Here is a 20,650-nt window from a genome sequence, read left to right as displayed (position 1 = left end):
CCACTGATATTTGGACTAGCAGTGTCAGCCCAACGTCTCTTATAAGTTTAACAGCACAGTGGATTGATGAGGATTTTACTCCCCAGAGAGCCGTTTTAAAAGCAACGCAGTTTAGAGGTTCACACACTGGCCAAACCATAGCAGGTACGTTTGATAACATGCTTCAGACGTGGGGCATTCCGAAAAGTTATGTTCACGTTGTGTTGCGGCACAATGCCAACAACATGATCAAGGTTATGAGTGATGCTGGACTGATTGTGAAGTACTCGTATCGGTACTTGGTATCGGCAAGTACCAAAATGTAAGTACTTGTACTTGGTCTGAAAAAAAGTGGTATCAGTGCATCCCTAGTATTAACTATAGTTTCTATGCAACCAGAAATGAGACTGGGTGAGCACGTAGGATCTTTCACTTACCTGAGTGGCTGATTCGACTCAAACATAAACATAAAAAAGTTTTGTAATGACAGGAGAGAAAGGACACACTGCTTATCCCTGTTGAGGCCTGAGCATAGCATGAATCTTAGCTGGAGGGTACAGCGAAGTGCTGAAGCACTTAGCAATGCTCATAGTGGACGGGCCTTCAGGGATCAAGGGCAGTTGGAAGAAACTTTAATAGTTTAACCATGCAGAGTTTAATTTCACGTCTTTGACTTTGACCGGTTTGTGCCAAGGGGTGTGGGGGTGTGTCTGTGCCTGTGAAAGTAATGAAGTAGAATAGAGAGAAAGACATGGACATAACTAAAGATTTTTGCTCTGTCACATCTGTCCTGCTTTAAAGCTCATATTGGCAAACTGTAGTGTACTCTTAATGTAGTGAGGGAAGAATGAGTTGTTTAATCTTTAAGGTAAATGAATTTCTTCAACACACATGTAGGGGAAATCTAAGAGAGGTATTAGAAAGCTTTGATTTTTGACATCCCCTCCATAGCATGAAATTAACTTTAATTAAAATCTAATATATTAAATTAACACGGTATGCATGTCAACATGTTCGATTGAATTGTAGTTTAAAATGTGTGTCTCTCTCTCACTCGCGTTCTATCTCTCTCTCGTTCTCTATGTATGTGTCTTTGTCTATCTGACCCTCTGAATTGCTTTTTATGTCTCTGTCTGTTTTCTCAATAATACACGGCTATTAGATTATATTACAAGAGAGTAACAAAACAATGAAACCAATAGCCTCTGGGGAATTATTAGCTCCCAGGTAATTTAATCTAAATGGGTTGCACAGAAAATTGAAAAGCACCTATATAGTGTGAGTCTGACTGCATAGAACTTCACTCACATAACTACAGATCAACCCCCCCCCCCTCCATTTCTCTCTCTCTTTCTCTCCTGTTAATGTGTCACATGATATCAGCTGTGTGTGTGGCTCAGTGGTATCCCACTGCAGGTTCACAGTGAGTCACATGGTAACAGACGTGTGTGTAAGACCATCACAGCAGCGAGCTTGTTAGACGAGGGTTTGTGTTGTGCTGCTTCTGGGATTTGATATTCATCTGATTCAGAGGTTTTGCTAGACTTTGTACTTCACCCATAATGGCTGTATCTAACTTCCCTTGGGGGGGGGTCAGGGGGAGATGGGATGGGATCCCTGTTGTGAGACTACTGTTCAAGTGTCATCATGGTTGGATGCTTGCCAGCCCACTTAGCAGCCAGACAACAGCTGGGATGTGGAATAGCAGGAAGGAGCTGAGCTCTGTCAAAATATCACCTCTCAGCTGATGTATTTAGCATGCTGCTGCTTTAAATAGCTGTGTAGAACCCATTTTACAGTTAAATCATATTATGTTATAGTTTGAGCTATAATTATAGTAATATTATCCCTTTATACATACCTAGATGCCATTGGTATGTATTACTTTATAAACATCTTTCTGTGGAAAAGCAAACTAAAAATGATTACTGAAAGACTTGTTTGAATATCATTTAAGACTGACTAGTTAGTATGGTCATTCATTAGCTTTCTAGTGACATGTAAATCATTAGATATGAATAATTTCGATTCTTTATGTAAGTAGAGTCTTTAGTAACTTTCTTTTAAAAAATAGTGAAATGGAAGACATCAGACATGGAGATTTGATTTCGCTGCAGTGTTTTTTGTGCTCTTTTTTTTTTTTTTTTTGCAGAGAACTACTTGAATTGGCGAAATTGCAATTGCACTTAATTGTTTTGCATGATCTTTCGCAGTGATGTTTGTGGGTAAATGAGACCTTTTCGCTGTACTCATGTTCCACATCCATGAATCGAAGAGGGCTTTGACTAAATATGTGTTGTGATGTCACATGACACATCTTGGCCCAAATCTGCAGTAATTTTGAAACATTGTGGCGTTTGCTTGGTTTTGCATTCATTTCTGCGAAATCGTAGAGGGACTGTATGGAGTAGACTGCCATACTGTTAGACCATCAGAAGAGGTTTGACTAATTTTATGTCTGCCATCATCACATATACATTAATGTTTACTCATTTGGCAGATGTTTTTATCCAAATCGACGCAGAGTTGAGGTGAACACTGGCAGTATGGTGATCCTGGGATCTGAACAGCACTTATAGAAGTTGAACTCATATTCATTTTTCTTTATAATGGTTTTAGTTCAAGTGGAGTGATCCGCCCTTTGCTGCTGTTGTGATAACAGGAGCTAGCTTGTTTTGCAGACATTCCACATAACATATTGTTCATTAATACATTTGAAATAACGTAATTGCTGGCACCACTTTGGGGGGGGGTGGTAACAGAAACTCTGGCAGCCTGGCCTATTTAATAGTAGGGAGAGAGCTGCAGTGCTCCAGTAGCACACAAGGCTTGCTGTGCATCACCGCAGCTGGGTTACTGAGTTTATAGGAACCTACTTTTCTACAGAGGTGAGTGGACTGATTTATGAGCTGTTTGTTTACCCTCCCTGTCTTTGTCTGTTTTTGTATTGCAGTGCTGGCCAGTTTTCGGGGGACGGTACAGCACGGCTTGCCTCTGGAGATTGGTGACACAGTGCAGATCCTGGAGAAATGTGAAGGTACGACAATGCTTTAGACCTGCTCGAGCTCCGTTGTATCCACTGGTACGTCAAGGGAGCACAAGCTGAATGTGTGGAGACATGGGAAAACCCTTCACATTTGTGAAACTTCAGCATTTTCTACCATGTAGTTCTGAAACTACATGCTTTCCTGAACTGAAATATGTTTCCTTTTTTGCATGCATCTCTTCCAAATGCTGGTTACCCCCAAAAGTGAAAAAAGGAGAAAATTGCATCCAAAGTTTTCATCCCAACTCCGCTGAAACAAGCCCTGCCTTCCTGTATATTTAATCTGAATAAAATATAATCTAAACTGTTTATGGAAAAATAACATTGCTGCCGCACTGTAAAGAACGATCAGTTTACAATAATAAGCTTCATTGTTGCCTCTTCACTAGACTGATCTCTGTTCTCAGCACAGGAGCATCACAGTTATTTGACACTTTTTATTATGGCTGCAATTAATGATTATTTTCATAATTGATTAATCTGCCGATTTATTTTTTTAAATTAATCAATTCATCTGATTAAAAAAAACCCCCAAAACTTCAGACCGAAGCTTTACATTAACACAAGTATTTGCCATATATATATATATATATATTTATATTTTTGGATGCATTATTTTTTTTTTTTAGAGATGCACAAAAAAGCTCTGATAAATAAACTACAATCCAAAATTAATAATAAAATCTCCCTTTTACTGCACCTTAGGTTTTCTGTCACTCACTGTCTTTAGGCATATTGTTTTACTTGTGTTTACTTTGATCGTACCGTATTAATGAGACATTACAGATCTCGCTTGCGCTCCCACTGTCATCATCGCGTCTACACTGCAAGTGAGGAACAACGCGGCCTCATTACAAATAGATTGCTCCCATTAGAATAAACCACTGAATCTACACCGCAAGCACGCAAATACAGCATATAATGACAATAAACATGAATTAAATGAAACCTTTTAAGCAAATCCATATTTCCCCAACTCCTTGCATTCCGTGTAGTATTTTGGATATAAATATCATTTTATCATCGTCATGTGCTATCGACTAGGAAACGGCTTATACTTCCGATTAGTAAAAAACGGCTTGTGTTCCATTGGAGATGATATTACCTTTCTAAAATTCATACACTAGACAGTAGAGTGCACAGCGTAAGTGTATAGTACGTCATTTGGAACACAGCTTTGGTCTTTACTCTCCAATGCGTATTTTCGGACCCGAAGTAACACAAGATTCGTTGACAACAATTTTCATAGTTGATCATCTGTTTTATCAATAAATTGTTGCAGCTCTAGTTTTTACCCCCGTGTTTATTAAACTGGCTTAATTACCCAGCATGCTCTTTGTGAGAAGCATAGGCAAGGCAAGAGTGAAAATATAAATGAAAACATTTTTATTCAGCCACAGTGACATTCAATAGGTTTTCCCACACCATCACACGTTAGAGAACTGTATAGCTAACAGAGGGACACTCCCCAACAGTCACTCATACTCTCAACCGTCACTCATACACTCAAGGGAGGTACCAATCCCATCTCTATTTTATCAGTCAACATCACATGCATTCATGGCACAAACAAAAGCATTAGCTGAGCAGATCAGAATTTATTGTTTTTGATCTGATACTGATCCTGTGTTTCAGGCTGTCATCCTTAATTCTGATGCTTTTTATCAGATTGGAACAGTACTTTTTACTACCTTGCATTTCTAGTCTTTTCTGGATCTATATGAAATGTAAAACCATTTTTTCTGCAGATAACATCATTGGATTGATCTCAATATAAGTACATTTTTGTTTAATAAATAATAATAAAAAAAACCCCTGACCATCGTAGTCAATGATAATTTCTTTATACACCTGAAAATTAGTTCCATTCCACCACCTGCCTTAATCACTCATGTGGAGCCTTCTCTATACTAATTTAATAAATGACTTAATGACTTGGTGGCACATGTCTCAGTTCAGTCTTACTGAACGCACATGCAGATAGTGAAACAGTCACACACTCATTCACACAAGCTGTTCAGCACTACTTTGTGACCTGATCTTGCCTCCACTGTTTGTCCTTGTTTCCTGTTTCCACTCTTTGAAGGCATACTCCTCCAAGCTCGTGGTGCACACGTCTTACTTCCTGTTTTCGAATGATAGAAAGCTGACTGTTGGTTGGACGGCATAACCACTATTACAAGGAATGGAAATGTATCACACTGGATGTGTTTGATATGAGTAACAATGAGGCTCACATTGTCGTCACACATCTTCGTAACAAAAATTTTGTGTATTTTTTTTTTTTTTTTAAAGTTATGTAAATGTGTAATTGTGTAATTATGTGAATGTGCATAGATGTATTATAAAGTGAAATTCAGAATTCAGTCTTAACTCAAACTTTCAACCCGACCTAATATCAAAACTGACGTTTTAAACCTTAAAATTGTACCGGAATTAACTTTTTTTTGGTTAAAATTAATGTCAGTCATTACAAAGACGAAACCCTTTGAACTATTTTTTATTTTATTTATTTTTCTGTAATTGTCCATCTAAATGCAATGACATTTAACTGCCTCTAAACATCTGATTATTGATTACATCACTGTGCACTCGTGGGCAGAGATAACAGCATTGATTTTATATCATGTTCGGCTATCTTTCTCATATTTTGCGTTTCCATTTCGCATTATCTTTAAAATGAAGAGATCCAGGCTTCTGAGACTGACTTGTGACTTTATCACGCTGGTGACAGTGGGCCTGTTGACAGTGATGTGTGAGGGTGTATGGGTGTATAATATACTGAGTGTTGACCTTGTGCACTTTTTTTTAAAATTTTAATCACTCCTCTATCTCTGGACAAAGAAGGCTCCAGTCAGCAAGTGAATTGGTATTTAGCACAGCCATTTAATAGTGGCTTCATTGATTAAGAGGGCAGTGTCATTCAAGCCAGAGCCTACACACACTTTCCCACCCAGTGTGTGTGAACGTAGAAAAGCACATACTCATAAATATCTAAATAGTCAAATGGCAGCACTCTCAGAAGTTGGAGTGATACGGCAAAAGCATCGTCGCCTGGTACTTGAATACAGCTTCATGATTAAAAACAATTGACCCCTGACTTAAATACTGAATAAATAAGGAGTAAAATATGACCGGGTGTGCTGTTTTTGGCAAAATAATCAGTGACATAAGTTGATTGTTTTCCTATGACCGCACATGCTGAAGGGTCTGTTTTCCACTCAAACCACAGCAAATTTACATTACATTTATTCATTTAGCAGGCGCTTTTATAGAAAACGACTTACAAATAAGGAAATACAAGCAAAGCGATATATCGAGTGGAGAACAGTACAAGTAGTGCTACCATACAAGATTTATAATTGAGTTCTAGAAAAGCAAAGTGTGCAGAGTCGAGGTGTAAGAGCCAGAGTAGGTAGGTGTTTGTTTATTTATTTAGGATAATGTGGGGTTGGCATTTTTAGGGGTTAGGTGTTCACGGAAAATTGCTAACTATGACTACGTTTACATGGACAGCAGTAATCTAATTGTTGACCTTACCCTGAGTAAGATAATATTGTGATTAAGGTGTTTACATGAGTCGCTTTTATAATACTCCTTTCATGTACCTGTTTTACATGTTTTAGAACATAATTAGATTAACGGCACACATCATTACGTTACCGCGCCACGCCGTCCGACGTCCCTCCAGAATTTCACGTATCAACATACAGTTAGTCTTCGTTATGGAACCGTATACAGTTTTGGGTGTTTTGATTTAAATTATTTACGGACTCTTTAAGTGCAGTGGTCTATTTGTCATGCTGTACGTGAAAATAGACAACTGCTTGAAGCCGTGGGCTGCGTCCCAAACCGCGTACTTACCGTCTATATAGTAGCCGAAATATGTGTATTTTTCCCCACTACAGGCCTATAGTAGGCAAGTATGCAGTTTGGGATGCAGCCGTACTCTCGTTTGCCGTAAAACGATTGAGCACTGCCGTGTGTGATCGTGTCCTGTCGCAAAATGCGGCGAAAACTCTCACATGACGTTAATAATGTGATTAAGGTGTTTACATGTCTGTAATACACTTCGATAATGCGACTAAAACAGGAGTACTCCACACGTCTTAATTCGATTAGTGCTTACTTCGAGTATGAACTTAATCAGATTAAGGTAATTAAAAATTGCTGTTTACATGCTAGTTTCTTAATCAAAGTATCGGGTTAAGAGTGGATTATTGTTGTCCATGTAAACGCACTGTATTACAATTTTTATTTGCATGTTTTAACATTTAATGCTGTTTTTAATTACTTTACTTTAAAGTGATTCCCTCAATTTTTGATACTTAAGACAAAAAAAAAAATCCAACTTGTCATGTTACCGAGAAACTGCAAAACTAAACATCCTCCGTTCATAGACTCATGGTGTAAAACTTAAAGGAACAGCTTTAAGGGCTGACACTGGAGACTCCTTCCATAAGTGTTACATAAACATCTCCTTACAGAAAGCTACAGAAATTTTATATAGTTTTTGTTAAAATTAACAGCACATTTGTAATCTGTTTGTGTGTGTGGGGTTTGCCATACAAGTCTCTGTGAATGAGTTGTCACTACTGAAACAATAATGTATTAGAACAAGCTCATTAATAGAAGCATGTGATTCTTATTACAGCCATCACTACTGACAGAACTGCTGTTTATAAAAATAATCAATAACATCTGACCAATCAGATTAGAGAAATTAGAGGTTTTTATAGAGGATATTATAATTATAGTGAATTATGGACCGTGGCCTTATAGAAGTACTGATGTTGATGACATTGGAAGGTCATGAGTTCATACCTCACCACTGCTAAGCTGCCACTATTGGGCCCTTGAGCAAGGCCCTTACCCCTCATCTGCTCAGTTGAAGGTGTCTGCCAAATGCCATAACTATAAATGTGACTGTTTTGTCTCTGTAGGCTGGTACAGAGGCTTCGTGCTCAAAAACCCAAACGCCAAGGTAATCCAGAGACAGACACATTGCTTTTTATACAGCCCGCCTTTTTCTGAATTCTATTTTAAGATGTAGATGCATCTGTCGAGACACTCTTCGTTTATAGCCTATCCTTACACATTCAAGATGGAAACATTGTGTTGTGTCCTCTGACCTCATTATTAGCATTGCTCACATGTCTCTTACCTTCTGTCTGTTGCAGGGGATTTTCCCATGCAGCTACATTCATTTGAAAAATGCTCAAATCAAGAACAAGGGGTGAGTAAATGGAATGGTCCCGTTCAAAAAGGAAGTGCTTTTAATAAACCGACCACAGTTCACACTATTTATGCAAACCAAAGCATTTAAATGGTGTCATGGGTCAAAGCTACAAGTCTTTTGGGGGAGACCTAGTAGAGCTCAAAGGTACTAATGCTGTGTGATGTGCTCTATGTGACTGGGTGCTGTTTGCATGTTGACCTGCAGGCAGTTTGAGACTGTGGTGCCCACAGAAGATACGGTCATTACGGAGATGACGTCCACATTGCGGGAATGGGGCACCATATGGAAGCAGCTTTATGTGGTAAATTGTGTGCTCCGAGTTAACACACTCTGAGAGAAATGTCTGTCTTTGTAACATCTCTCTGTAAACTGCTGCCAGTGTAAGAAAGATTTCTTTTTATTTATAACCCATTTAAAGCACCATCTGAGCCATTTTCCAAGAGGAAATGGCAGTGAGGATGTGTTTGTAAAGATAAGACAAATCAGGGCTAGATCTCTTCATCTGTCACTGATGTCACTGAGTCTCTGTATCTCACTACTCCACAGAAGAATGAGGGAGACCTCTTCCACAGATTGTGGCATGTGATGAATGAGATCTTGGATCTGCGGCGGCAGGTTCTGGTTGGTCACTTGACCCATGACCGCATGAAGGACGTCAAACAACACATCACTGCACGCCTGGACTGGGGAAATGAGTGAGGGAGTCTCTCCTTTGTCTCTTAATCTCTTTCCTCTAATCTCTTAGTTGCTTTTTCTTGGACTACCAAAATTTAAAAATGACTTTGTACTCTAAATGTGTGTAAGATTTACTGTGTGTATGCTTTTGAATATTGATGAATCTTAGACAGAACAGAAAATAGCAGAAGTGCTAAACTTAAGCAATATCGCATGAGAAAGGGTGCAGTTATACTGAATATCAGGACGGCTGTGATTCGCCATAGGGAATCACAGCCTTGCTGATATTCAGTAAAGCCACACAGTTGGGTGTGCGATATTGCTTTTATGCAACCGTACTATAAACAAGAAATTAGTATCAAGGGACATTTCAGGCACAATATGGTCAAATGTTCTGTTTATTTTTGCTCCGCTAGTGGAAATAGATTTCGAAGAAGCACACACTCACTGATAGCCCGTTGGCTAGCTGGCTAACTAGCACATATTGATCTGTACATTACCATTAAATGTCCCTTCTTCCTCTTCAACGGATGAGCTTTCATATTTGAAGCCAGAAGTTATATTCCTGGAAAGTATCATTTGCCATGTCTGCTGATGTCGCTAGCTACTGTAGTAACTGTTTTGAACTAGGAAGTGGAAATTTACGTGGTGAACACACACCAGCGGAGTGATGCACACAGTGAAATGTTCCAGTGCAGTTATAAGAAATATAGGCTGTCTTGGAATGCAATCAAATTCTCTTTCCAACCCAGTTAACATATTATTCACTGTACAAGAAGCCCAATAACTGTGTAGTTATTCATGCCCTTGAGATGTTCCTTTAGATTCAGTGATTAATATATAGTGAGTATCACAAGAGTCACAACAATCATGTGTTCTTTTTAAGTTAAACTAAAAAACAACTTGTAAAAAATTGCTATATGACAAATCATACAACAAAGTATTTATTGTGGTCCCTTTTCTTATATCAAGCACAAAGTTTGATGATGTTAAAACATTTAGGAATTAATTTTAGCTAGACGTAAGTTGCATGAGTAAAAATGGAGCCCGCATGCCATTTTTGAAAATATTATGAACATTCAAATAATGAAATGTGTTCTGGCAGCACTTAACTCTGTCTCAGTATTTTGCTTGTAAAATTGTGTTGTGTTGTATGCATGTGATCCTGAAGAGACCAAAGTACAAAGTTGTTTGTGTGTTTGAACTTATAGGCAGCTGGGTCTGGACCTGGTCCCCAGGAGAGAATTCAGCATGGTGGACCCTGATGACATCAGCGTCACTGAGCTATACAGACTGGTACGGCCCTCTTCTGGAAATCGCATTGCCACGGCAACGGCATCCTTTACTGCCTCAGGGCATCATAATGCGTTCTCTGAACATAATGTAACCACATAATCTCTTTCTGCTATACACAAGAAGTGGAAAACGCCTAATGCATCTCCATTACAGAGCGGAATAGAGCACTATATAATTACAGTACTTCAACAACCAGGTGACAAGGTAAAACAATGGCAATTAGTGTGTTCACAGAGGCAGGAGGCAGCCAGTAGAGGATAGGATGCTGCTTGACAGTGGGGAGTCTTCTGTGTTTCATGATTGCAGCTCCAACATGTGACCTCAAGTCATTTTATATTAAGTCATTTTATATACATAAGTCTATTTATAAAATAAATAAAATAATATAATATTTATAATATATAATCTACATATGTCATTTTATATACATATATACATACATGTATGTATATACATATACACACACACACACATATATATATATATATATATATATATATATATATATATATATATATATATATATATATATATATATATATATATATATATATATGTGTGTGTGTATATGTATATATATATATATATATATATATATATATATATATATATATATATATATATAAAATTAATTTCCCTCTATATTAGAATTTCACTTACTGGATTTTTTAATCAGTAAATGTGGAGAAATTAGCAACATAAAGATGCCTTAAGGAGGATTATGTGGCCCAGCAGAAGAAATGACGTTATTCAGCCTGCACATAAAAGGTGATGGTTGTCTCTCTGCTAATTCTTGATGCAGTCGTTTCTTTCTTCTCCCCAAAATGCACACAGTGAATCCTGGATGTTCTATTGTATCTTTTTGTTCTAGTCCAACAGAAATTTCCTTTACCTACACTTGTTAAAACTCTTCATATTTCCTACAAACCCTTGTACGCTTTAAGAGCAGTCTCTACATGCCAGCCCTCTACATAAGTCTATACACAGTGATTCCCTAATGAAGATGGATGGAATAAGAGCTCATTTTCTCCATGCATGTCTGCAAAATAATACACCCATTGATATTCTTTTAATGTTATCCTAACTTGTCTTAACAAGGTTTAATTCTGCTGCATCACAGGACAACATAACACAACATAAGGAAAGCAAAGGAAATCACTATCTGCCCTCTTCCACATACATGATCTCACAGATGCTTCTGATTGGCTCTTGTCACTGTGAATGACAAGACAAGAGAAAGTAATACCATCCAGCATGGCTGGTTTTGCTCCCTTGGTTCCTGACCACGGATGGCTGCGGCATTGTCAGTATTTGAACTGTTGATTTCCTGACACTTTTCTACTGCGCCACTTGTGAACCCTTTGTGAGTTGCTTCAGATCAATGGCACCAAAATAGAGGATGCCGTCTTCTTTGTTGGATTTATTGGTGGAAAATAAAAATCCCTGTGCAGGTTAAATGACACCATTTTTGGAATCACTACCTGTTCAGTTCTTTCCTTCTCCACATTTCACCCAGCTCTGCAGTATAAATGCTGTATTGCATCACCCTGGCTCGAGCATAACCTCTTTTTGGACATGATTCATGATGTTAGAAGAATTTTCAATTCATTACAAACCTACAGACTCTCATTCCTTCTTCAAATAAGATTTTCCCATTTCAAGCCACGGTAAAAATCTGTTCCTTACTCACCGGCTACTGAGACTTTAATCACGTTTGCAGCGAGAATGAAGACATGCTCTAGAAAAGAAATAATGTGTGATTATTTATATAACTGTGAAGTCTGTAAAGAGATGATGCCATGGCCTATGTTACTGCTTTTGAGAGAATGGATGCACTGAACTATAAATAATCCATTACTAAGATGCAATGAACTCATTTGGTACTCCTGCTTCATCTCACTAATAAAAGAGCCACTTGAATTATGGGTAGAACCTTTCTCCAAAATCCTTCAGAACTGTCTGAGACTGCTTCCTTTTATTAATATTAAGTATTTTTGTTAGGAATTATTCGAGTACTGTTGGTGTCTTTATTATTCCAGTACGGTTGGTGTCTTAATTTTTTCTTGACATGTTTACCCACCAGATGCCATATTTTGCATGTTGTGCTAGCAGAAGTGTTATATTACAACTTTACTCTGCACTATTTTGCACTGTTTTGTCAGTGTTTTCCACAACATGCATGTTCCTGATGATGAAAATACTGTCTGTCATCTGTTCATGATGATGAATAGTAAAAGTACAAGCCGATTTTGCCAAATTTAATGATTTTTTTTCTTTGTCTGGTTGTTGAACGAGACAAGAAAAAACACTGCTAGTCTGCTGGACAGCTTTGAATACAAATCTAAGAGCTTGACTTCTTGTCCTGAATGCTTGAGCTAGTGATTTTTCTAACCCTATATTGTGCACATCTGCACATTACATCTGTAATCGTTACCCGTTACACAAATTCAGACTGAGTTAGATTCAAATTGAATTTATTTTGCTCTAACAAAGTTTGCATTCACTTATCGGCACTGAGGTTTGTGTCACGCTGACGTGTGTGGGTCTGTGCATCTGGTGGTGTAGTGCAGTTTTGAGTTCTCTAGTGGAGTGTAGCTTAAATATTTGTTTTTATTGACTCATTATCAGTGACACATTCAGTACTGTGTGATAAATGGCACAGGTCTAAAGCAGGTCCCACACGTCACCCCCACACATTTTTATTAGGCGCTGAGGATTCACTGAGTGCGTGTGTGTGTATGTGCAGGCAGGCAGGAGAGGAAGAAAGACACTACATGGGAAAGCAGTTGCCGAGAAGTTTGACATCATTTAATACGTCAACCTAGTTTCAGGTCCTGTTTTTCTTTTCTCCTCGCACTCTTTTTAGAAGCGATTTTGGCATTGAAACACGTCCCGCCTCCACAGTGGTCACTGATTGTGGTCATTGTGCTTTATGAGAGTAATGCGAGGACACGGCTGCCCTTTGGACCGTGATTAGCAGCAAGACTAAGAGGTTTAAGGACTATGTACAGTTCTCTGTTCTGTGAAGAGGAGGTGAAATCTTTGATGAAATTCCACCCACTTCATCACATAATCCTGTTCATTTCAGATGTTGCATAACTGTTCCTCTATTTCATCTCCTTTCCTTATTTATATCATCTCATCCCTGGTTATGTGCAATATTATCTTCCTGGCCTCCTTTCCTCCTGTCGCCCCCCCCCTCCCCCCCTCACTGTGCGTCAGTCAGCTGTATGGTAGCTGAGGAAAAAGGATGCAGAGCTGCTTGTTGGCACCTCTCTTGCAGACCATCTGGAAAAGTAGGGGGCTATGTTCTTGGCTGAATCCCTCAAAGCTAGCCATTACTGTTTCTGTACACACACGCATGGTGGGACTCCAGGATGTGGCTGTGGCATGTGTGCAACTCTGCTAGTCTTTTTATAAAGCCTTGTGGCATGATTGTGTGGATTGATGTGAATTCAGGGTATTTTGTTTTGGAAAGACTCGGTACTTTAAAGAAAACCTTCAACTACCACAGTGTTATCCTGCTCAGATATGATTATACTGTGCACTGTTCGCCTTTCCTCTTAACAACTGTGCACTGTAATGATTTAGAAACCCTGATTTATGATTTATAAACCATTTTCCAAGGTTCCCTTTCGAGTTGGAGTCCTCTCAATGTTTCTTCCTCATGTCGCCTCAGGGAGATTTTCTTCTGTTGCTTCTGGCTTGCTAGTTACGGCTCTAATTCTAAACCTACACCCAGATTTCTGTAAAGCTGCTTTGTGACGATACCTGCTGTTAAAAGTACTATACAAACTTTATTGAGTTGAAATGAATAAGCTGTTGGTGAGAAGGATTGTATTGTGTGTGTCTAATATGTGTGTCTGTGCATGTGTGAACAATCTCAGATGGAGAATCGACACCGTAAAAAGGACACGCCGGTCCCAGCCAGCACACATCACCTGTTTGTGCACATGAAGAGTCTGATGAGCTTGAACTTGGGAGAGGATCTGGATGTTTTCTTCTACATCTACGACAGCAGAGAGAGTCGACCTCTCAGGTGAGCCGCTAGTACATCACAACACCGAAGAGCTGTTCATTCATCATGCAATATTTTATTCACAGTTTGGAGTTTACTGCTGATTGTTAATGTTGTGATTTGGTGTGACGTTTGCAGTTTCTTAATGGTGCATTAGGAAAACTTCGTCAAGATTAGGTCTCTAAAAGTTAAGTCGGTGAAGTCAACAAGTTCAACTAGAGTTAGCATTTGCACAGAGTTTGACATGACTTTCAAATATCATAAACATTGTTCGTTGCACTGGAGTTAGTTAGCATTACATGGTTCATCGAAAGCATTGCTTTACCTGGCCCTTCAAGTGATAAAAACTTGATTCATTATGTAAACAGGCCATCCAAAAAAATTTGAAGCTTTATACAAGACTGCTTTGCATACCTGTTGAGAAGCGATTATGCATCCAGCTTCATTGCGGCGTTATGGTGCATTTGGGAGTGGCTACAAAAAGACTGACAGAAGACCCATGTAAACAAAAACAAGCACTCTGGGTTATAACACAGTTTTCCAAACAGGTTCTCTCTGCATCTTTAACCATAATATTCATACAGTTTGAACGATGTGTACATGATTTATATCCTCCTGGCAGTGGATTTGTTGGGAAACTTTTAAACTGGTTGTCAGAATGATTTCCAACCATTTTGTTTTGATCCTCTCTCATGGATTTTACTTCCTTCTGAGTACAGTGAGAAACAAGTCTAGGGTTATGGAGTCTACCTCATCCTGAGAAAAGAGGTGTGTGTTGAGCCTTTCAGAACTGGAAATTTTGGCAGTGGTGTCTTAGCCGTTAAGGGTCTGAGTTACTGATCGGAAGATCAGGGTTCAAGCCCCAGCACCGCCAAGCTGCCACTGTTGGGCCGTTGAGCAAGGCCCTTAACCCTCTCTGCTCCAAGGGCGCCGTATCATGGCTGATACTACGCTATGACTTCTTAACAAACTGGGATATGGAAAGAAAAGTATTTCACTGTGCTGTAATGTATAGGTGATGAATAAAGGCTTCTTCTGCTTCTTCTCCTTCTTTTTCTTCTTCTGCTTCTTTCTCTTCTTCTTCTATTAACAGAATCTAGGCAAGCCAGGTATTTAATGGACTACACCAAATGGCATCATATTCCTTATCTCTTATAATGATGAGAATTGTTATAATTAATTTACGATGCGTAATGTAGAATTGCATCTGGAGTCAACCTGCTGCTGTTGTGTGGAGAAACAATGATTTATTAACATCCTTTGAGTCTTAATAAATCCACTCAAACTTCCACTTTCATCATCTTTTTGTCGTCATCGGTTAAAGCGAAACTCCACCCTAAAGCACATTTCATGGGTCTATATTGAATGATGTATGATGTGCTAGTGATCATGATAGTTGGTACTGTATTTTCATTATTCCAGTGAAACGTTCGTGGTTGTGTCCTATGCTATGCTGATGTCATATTGCTAGCACAGTTGAAATGACGTTTAATAAGAGAAATTTGAAGATTTCAAACATAAGTGAAAACAGCCAGGATTAACGGTTTGTTTTTTTCCCTCACTCATTTACGTCTATGACTTATGATTTTCCAGTAATGTTTTATGTATTGATGAGACCTCCTAAGTAGAAGTAGTGAAGACAGCAATGCTGGACTCAAAGTTCCTGAATGACAGGAGTTGCACCAAGTTAAAGCAGAGATTCAGCGTGTCTAGTTCGTGATCTATGAGATGACAAGTGTGATGGCGCTGATGGATATTGGCATGGACGTTGAGACTTTGGAAGCTGATTTGTCTGAGTGTACAGGTGAGGAGGTGAGAGAGCTACACAGACAAATCAAAACCAGCAGGTAGTTGACTGGCATTGTGGGTAATGTAGGAAACTAAAGTTTCAATGGACCAGCATGTTAATAAATGAACTCATTAGAAGACAAATCAAGGATGCCAGTGAACATGTTAATTATTCACATTCATTTTGTTTAGGAGTTCGTTTAACACTCTACTCTGTGCTGCCTTATCACAGTCTCTTTGTATAGAATACAGCAGATTAGGTATGTTTTTGTTGTGTAAGTTGACAGGGTTAACACTAGAATAAATGTTGTGTCCCCTCATCTGATGGACCTCAGGGTCTGAAATTGTGTTCCACGGCATGTGTTCCATTTTGATATTTTACTATACTGCCTTGCGTTTGAAAAAGGGATCTAACCACTTTTTTCTGTGGATGATTTTTTTAAATAAATAAATAAATAAATAAATAAATAAATAAATAAATAAAAGAAAGAACTAATTAAAAATGAAAGAAATTGCTGTGTCACTTCACATTATACTGAAATTCTTTTCCCAGCTCCTCACATTTAAGCAGGACATTGTTTACTGACTCACGGGCATTTGGATCAATTTGCAATTTCCATTTTATAAGAGGATGAATTCCAGTAATTGGTGGCTTGAGTCAGACAGGCACTAGAGCAATTGTTCGAGGATCCTTTCTTTTTTTTTTTCTTTTCTTTGGGTAATGAACAGGTTATTGCTTGATGGATTAGAGTGTTGTCAAAATCATAGGAAATATTCTCACCTAGGTGAATATGTGAAAAAAAGAGCCACATCTTTTGTAATGTGTGTATGTGGGTTTAGCTCTCCCAGCTATTGTTAATTACGGACTCTGGCAGACTTAGCGGAGCGATACGGCTGCTCCGGTTCTTCGCCGATGGTCTGTGTGTTGGGGGATTTGTACCTCATCCTGCTGTTGCCTTCAAGGAGAATCTGCTAATGGCTCTCTTCCAGGATGGCTGCTCGGCTGGCTGGCTTCCAGCTAATTATTCTCTCGGCTATAGCGTAAGGTTGGCGTTCGGGTCCAGATGGCATGACAGCGCCCAATCTTTCCCTACCGCTGCCAGAGACACTCGGGTTCAAACCAGGCAGGTTGCTGGGAATTCAGTCAAAGAGCCGTTCAGCTCTTAACCCTCGCGCTGACATGATATACACCCCTGACTCGTATTATAGCTCTCCAAAGCAGCATGTTTACACTTAGACTCACGTTATCATGTTTTCTCTCCTCTGGGCTTTGGATGACTGTTGCAGCAAGCCTAATCCTATCTCCTCGTGGCTCACACACAACATGCAGCTGTGTGTGTGTGTGTGTGCGCGCGCATGCCGAAGGGGGAAGAGGCAATCCACTTTCTTTCCATCCACAGAGGGATTAAGATGTGGAGCTACTGCCTTTTCATATGGAGACCAACAGGGAAGAACAGATGTCATTGTGTATTCCTGGGTGTGTGTGTGGGTGTAGTAGAGCCCTGCATCTCTGTTGCACAGAGCTGGATTTATCAGCAGCACTGAGTGGCAGGCTTCAGGATAATGACTTCCCCTCTCTTTTCCCAAGGGGCCGTTTTTGTCATGGTTTATATCTTCAGCACTGTGCACGGGGATCACTTATGGGCATGCTTAATTTACCGAGCCGTGTCCGCAGAGGTCATTTAATTCACGGCTCCTGTCTGACCGCGTCATCTGACAATCACACACACCATGGGAGTAAATATCAAGTTCCGGCAGAAGCGCTTGGGGAATATGCACTTCAGTTATGGCAATCAGACCAACTGATGTGTGATCCGTGTGATAAGAATCCTTCAGTGACCACATGCGGCTGTTCAGGAAGTGCTGCTGAAGCCTTATCACTGTACACACAACCCACACACTGCACTTCAACCTAATCGAAAGCTGCAAATTCAGTAACACAGTTAATAAGCAGCTGTGTGTGTATATTTGTGAGTGCACACGTTTATCTGTTGGCTTTAGTTATGTACAGTGTGCGAGAGACAGTTAAGCTGTGTTTGTGTGTGTGTGTGTTATAGAGGTCTAATTGCTGTACTGCTGTCTATTACAGAGTGTAATGGGCTCCACTACATGGGCAGACTGCTTTCCTCTGCTTATCACACACTGCTGTGAAAGTCACGTAACCGGATTACATGACCACTTGGCAGGAGAGAGTGTGTCTATTTTGTGTGCATTTCTGCCCATGTGTCTTTTTCCGTGTTTGTCTCTGTGTGTATCTGTGTCTTCGTGTGTATTCGTCTTATTGTATGTGTGTCACTGTGAGTGTCTTTCTTTGTGTGTGTGTGTGTGTGTGTGTCTTTCTTCATGTGTGTGTTGCTGTGTCTCACTCTCCTGCTTTCTCTCATGCTCCCTCTTTCCCTCTCTCTCACGTTCTCTCTTTCTCTCTCTCTCTCCCTCTTTCTCTCACACTCTCTTTCTCTCTATCTCTCCCTCTTTCTCTCACGCTCTCTCTTTCTCTCTCTCTCTCCCTCTTTCTCTCACGCTCTCTCTTTCTCTCTCTCTCTCTCCCTCTTTCTGTCACTCTCCCTCTTTCTCTCACTCGCTCTTTCTCTCACTCTCTCTCCCTCTTTCTCTCACTCGCTCTCCCTCTTTCTCTCACTCGCTCTCTTTCTCTCACCCTCTCTCCCTCTTTCTCTCACCCTCTCTTTCGCTCACTCTCTCTCTCCATCTTTCTATCTCTCCCTCTGTCCCCCTTTCTCTCACGCTCTCTTTCTCTCACACACTCTCCCTCTTTCTCTCACGCTCTCTTTCTCTCTCTCTCTCCCTCTTTCTCTCACGCTCTCTTTCTCTCTCTCTCTCCCCCTCTTTCTCTCACGCTCTCTTTCTCTCTCCCTCTTTCTGTCACTCTCCCTCTTTCTCTCACTCTCTCTCCCTCTTTCTCTCACTCGCTCTCTTTCTCTCACTCTCTCTCACTCTATCTCTCACTCTCCCTCTTTTTCTCACTCGCTCTCTTTCTCTCCCTCTCTCTCCCTCTTTCTCTCACTCGCTCTTTCTCTCACCCTCTTTCCCTCTTTCTCTCACGCTCTCTTTCTCTCACTCTCTCTCTCCATCTTTCTATCTCTCCCTCTCTCCCCCTTTCTCTCACACTCTCTTTCTCTCACACCCTCTCTCTCTTTCTCTCACGCTTTCTTACTCTCACTCTCTCTCTCGCGCTCTCTCTCTCTCTCTCTCTCTCTCTTACTCTGGTTGGGTGTGTTTGTGTGGCTCTGTCAGGACAGCACTGGAGTGCACTGCATGCCATATGTCCTGTACACACTCCAGTTTTTCTTCCATTTTAAGTTCACAGTGTGATGAGTTATGAACTTATTCAGATTTTTAATAGAATGTCTCACATCTGATTAAAAAAAATAACAGATTCTCTCTCACTCCTGCACTGATGCACAGAATGTTACAATTAGACATTTATGATTTGTTTTAAAAGTCGACAATGGCCATATTCGGTAAACTAGATAAATAGTAGAAACTGCAATGCATAAAGAATGTTTTTTGCTGGTGGGTTGCCTGAGGACTCGCACTGCTACTTCTGATAACATTCAGAGATCTGTGTTTGCAGATTTGCCTGTCCTGCCTATTTTAAAAGGCATTATTCGGCGTGACGTCTGCTCCAGTTTCTCATCAGCTCAACATCAATGTAGAAACATCATTTGAGGATGTGAGATTAACTAAATTAATGTTTTAGCAGAAATTGTGAATTAAATGAGTTTCCAATTGTAGATCCATGTGAAGCGATTTGGTTTCAGCAACGCTGGCCTGTAAATAATTGAGCTGCAGCGATTCCTCTCCCATGTGGGTTACTATGGAGCAATCAGTTTTCTCTGTGTTTAAAAACCATTCGTCTCGGTGATGAAAAACACGATGCTTTGTGAAGCCTTGGGACCACATTGGTGCTCTTTGTCTCTCCTGTACTATCTGTCTCTCATTCTCTCTTTTCATTTCCCCCTCTTTGCCATCCCTCCCCTCCAGTGAAAGGTTCTTTGTGAGGCTAAATAAGAACGGAGTGCCCAAGTCTCCAGAGAAGACAGAGACACACTGTACCCTTTTTGTGGTGAGTGTTAAGAGAGTGTCAAAACAATTCTACTAATTGCACAAAGAGAAGGCTTGTGCAGCGTTGCAGCAATTTGTGTCCATTAAAGATTGCTCTGTTTTCATTTAGGACTTGGGGAGCAGTGACCTGAGAAAAGATGTGTATATTGTTGTTCACATCATTAGGATAGGTAAGAGTGCTCATTTATTTAGTTGCATTTAATGATTTATACAGCTCTTTCAACTATACTTATCCATCTGGTAGCCATTAGCAGTGGATGGAATGGGAGTAAATTTGTGTGTGTGTGTGTGTGTAGGGAGGATGTGTGCCGGTGAGAAGAAGAACACGTGCAGCGTGCAGTACAGGCGTCCGTTTGGCTGCGCTGTGGTCAGCATCGCAGATCTTCTCACTGCTGATACGAAAGACGACCAGATCCTCAAAGTCTATGCGTGAGTGATGCACCATCACTCCTGCCTTATTCATTGCATAGACACGATGGATGGACACAGATATACATGCTTATGGACACACATACAGACACAGATG

The 20,650-nt window shown here is 39.9% G+C and overlaps 1 protein-coding gene across 2 annotated transcripts in view; it reads left to right on the top strand.

Moving 5' to 3' along the window:
- The window catches only part of dock4b (dedicator of cytokinesis 4b), a 109,828-nt gene that overhangs the window by 31,169 nt on the left and 58,009 nt on the right, over positions 1 to 20,650 (top strand). For both annotated transcript variants that reach the window (XM_017494423.3, XM_017494422.3), the window contains exons 2-11: positions 2,933 to 3,016; positions 7,969 to 8,009; positions 8,206 to 8,261; positions 8,469 to 8,565; positions 8,811 to 8,959; positions 10,151 to 10,235; positions 14,123 to 14,274; positions 20,044 to 20,125; positions 20,234 to 20,294; positions 20,421 to 20,553. In XM_017494423.3, the coding sequence (XP_017349912.1) occupies positions 2,933 to 3,016; positions 7,969 to 8,009; positions 8,206 to 8,261; positions 8,469 to 8,565; positions 8,811 to 8,959; positions 10,151 to 10,235; positions 14,123 to 14,274; positions 20,044 to 20,125; positions 20,234 to 20,294; positions 20,421 to 20,553 (940 nt within the window). The remainder of the gene's footprint in view (positions 1 to 2,932; positions 3,017 to 7,968; positions 8,010 to 8,205; positions 8,262 to 8,468; positions 8,566 to 8,810; positions 8,960 to 10,150; positions 10,236 to 14,122; positions 14,275 to 20,043; positions 20,126 to 20,233; positions 20,295 to 20,420; positions 20,554 to 20,650) is intronic.

The sequence above is a fragment of the Ictalurus punctatus genome, chromosome 19, assembly GCF_001660625.3.
Source record: "Ictalurus punctatus breed USDA103 chromosome 19, Coco_2.0, whole genome shotgun sequence".
In the NCBI taxonomy this organism is placed as follows: Eukaryota; Metazoa; Chordata; class Actinopteri; order Siluriformes; family Ictaluridae; genus Ictalurus; species Ictalurus punctatus.
The sequence above is the reverse complement of the archived record's forward strand: the minus strand, read 5'-3'. Positions and strand labels throughout refer to the sequence as shown.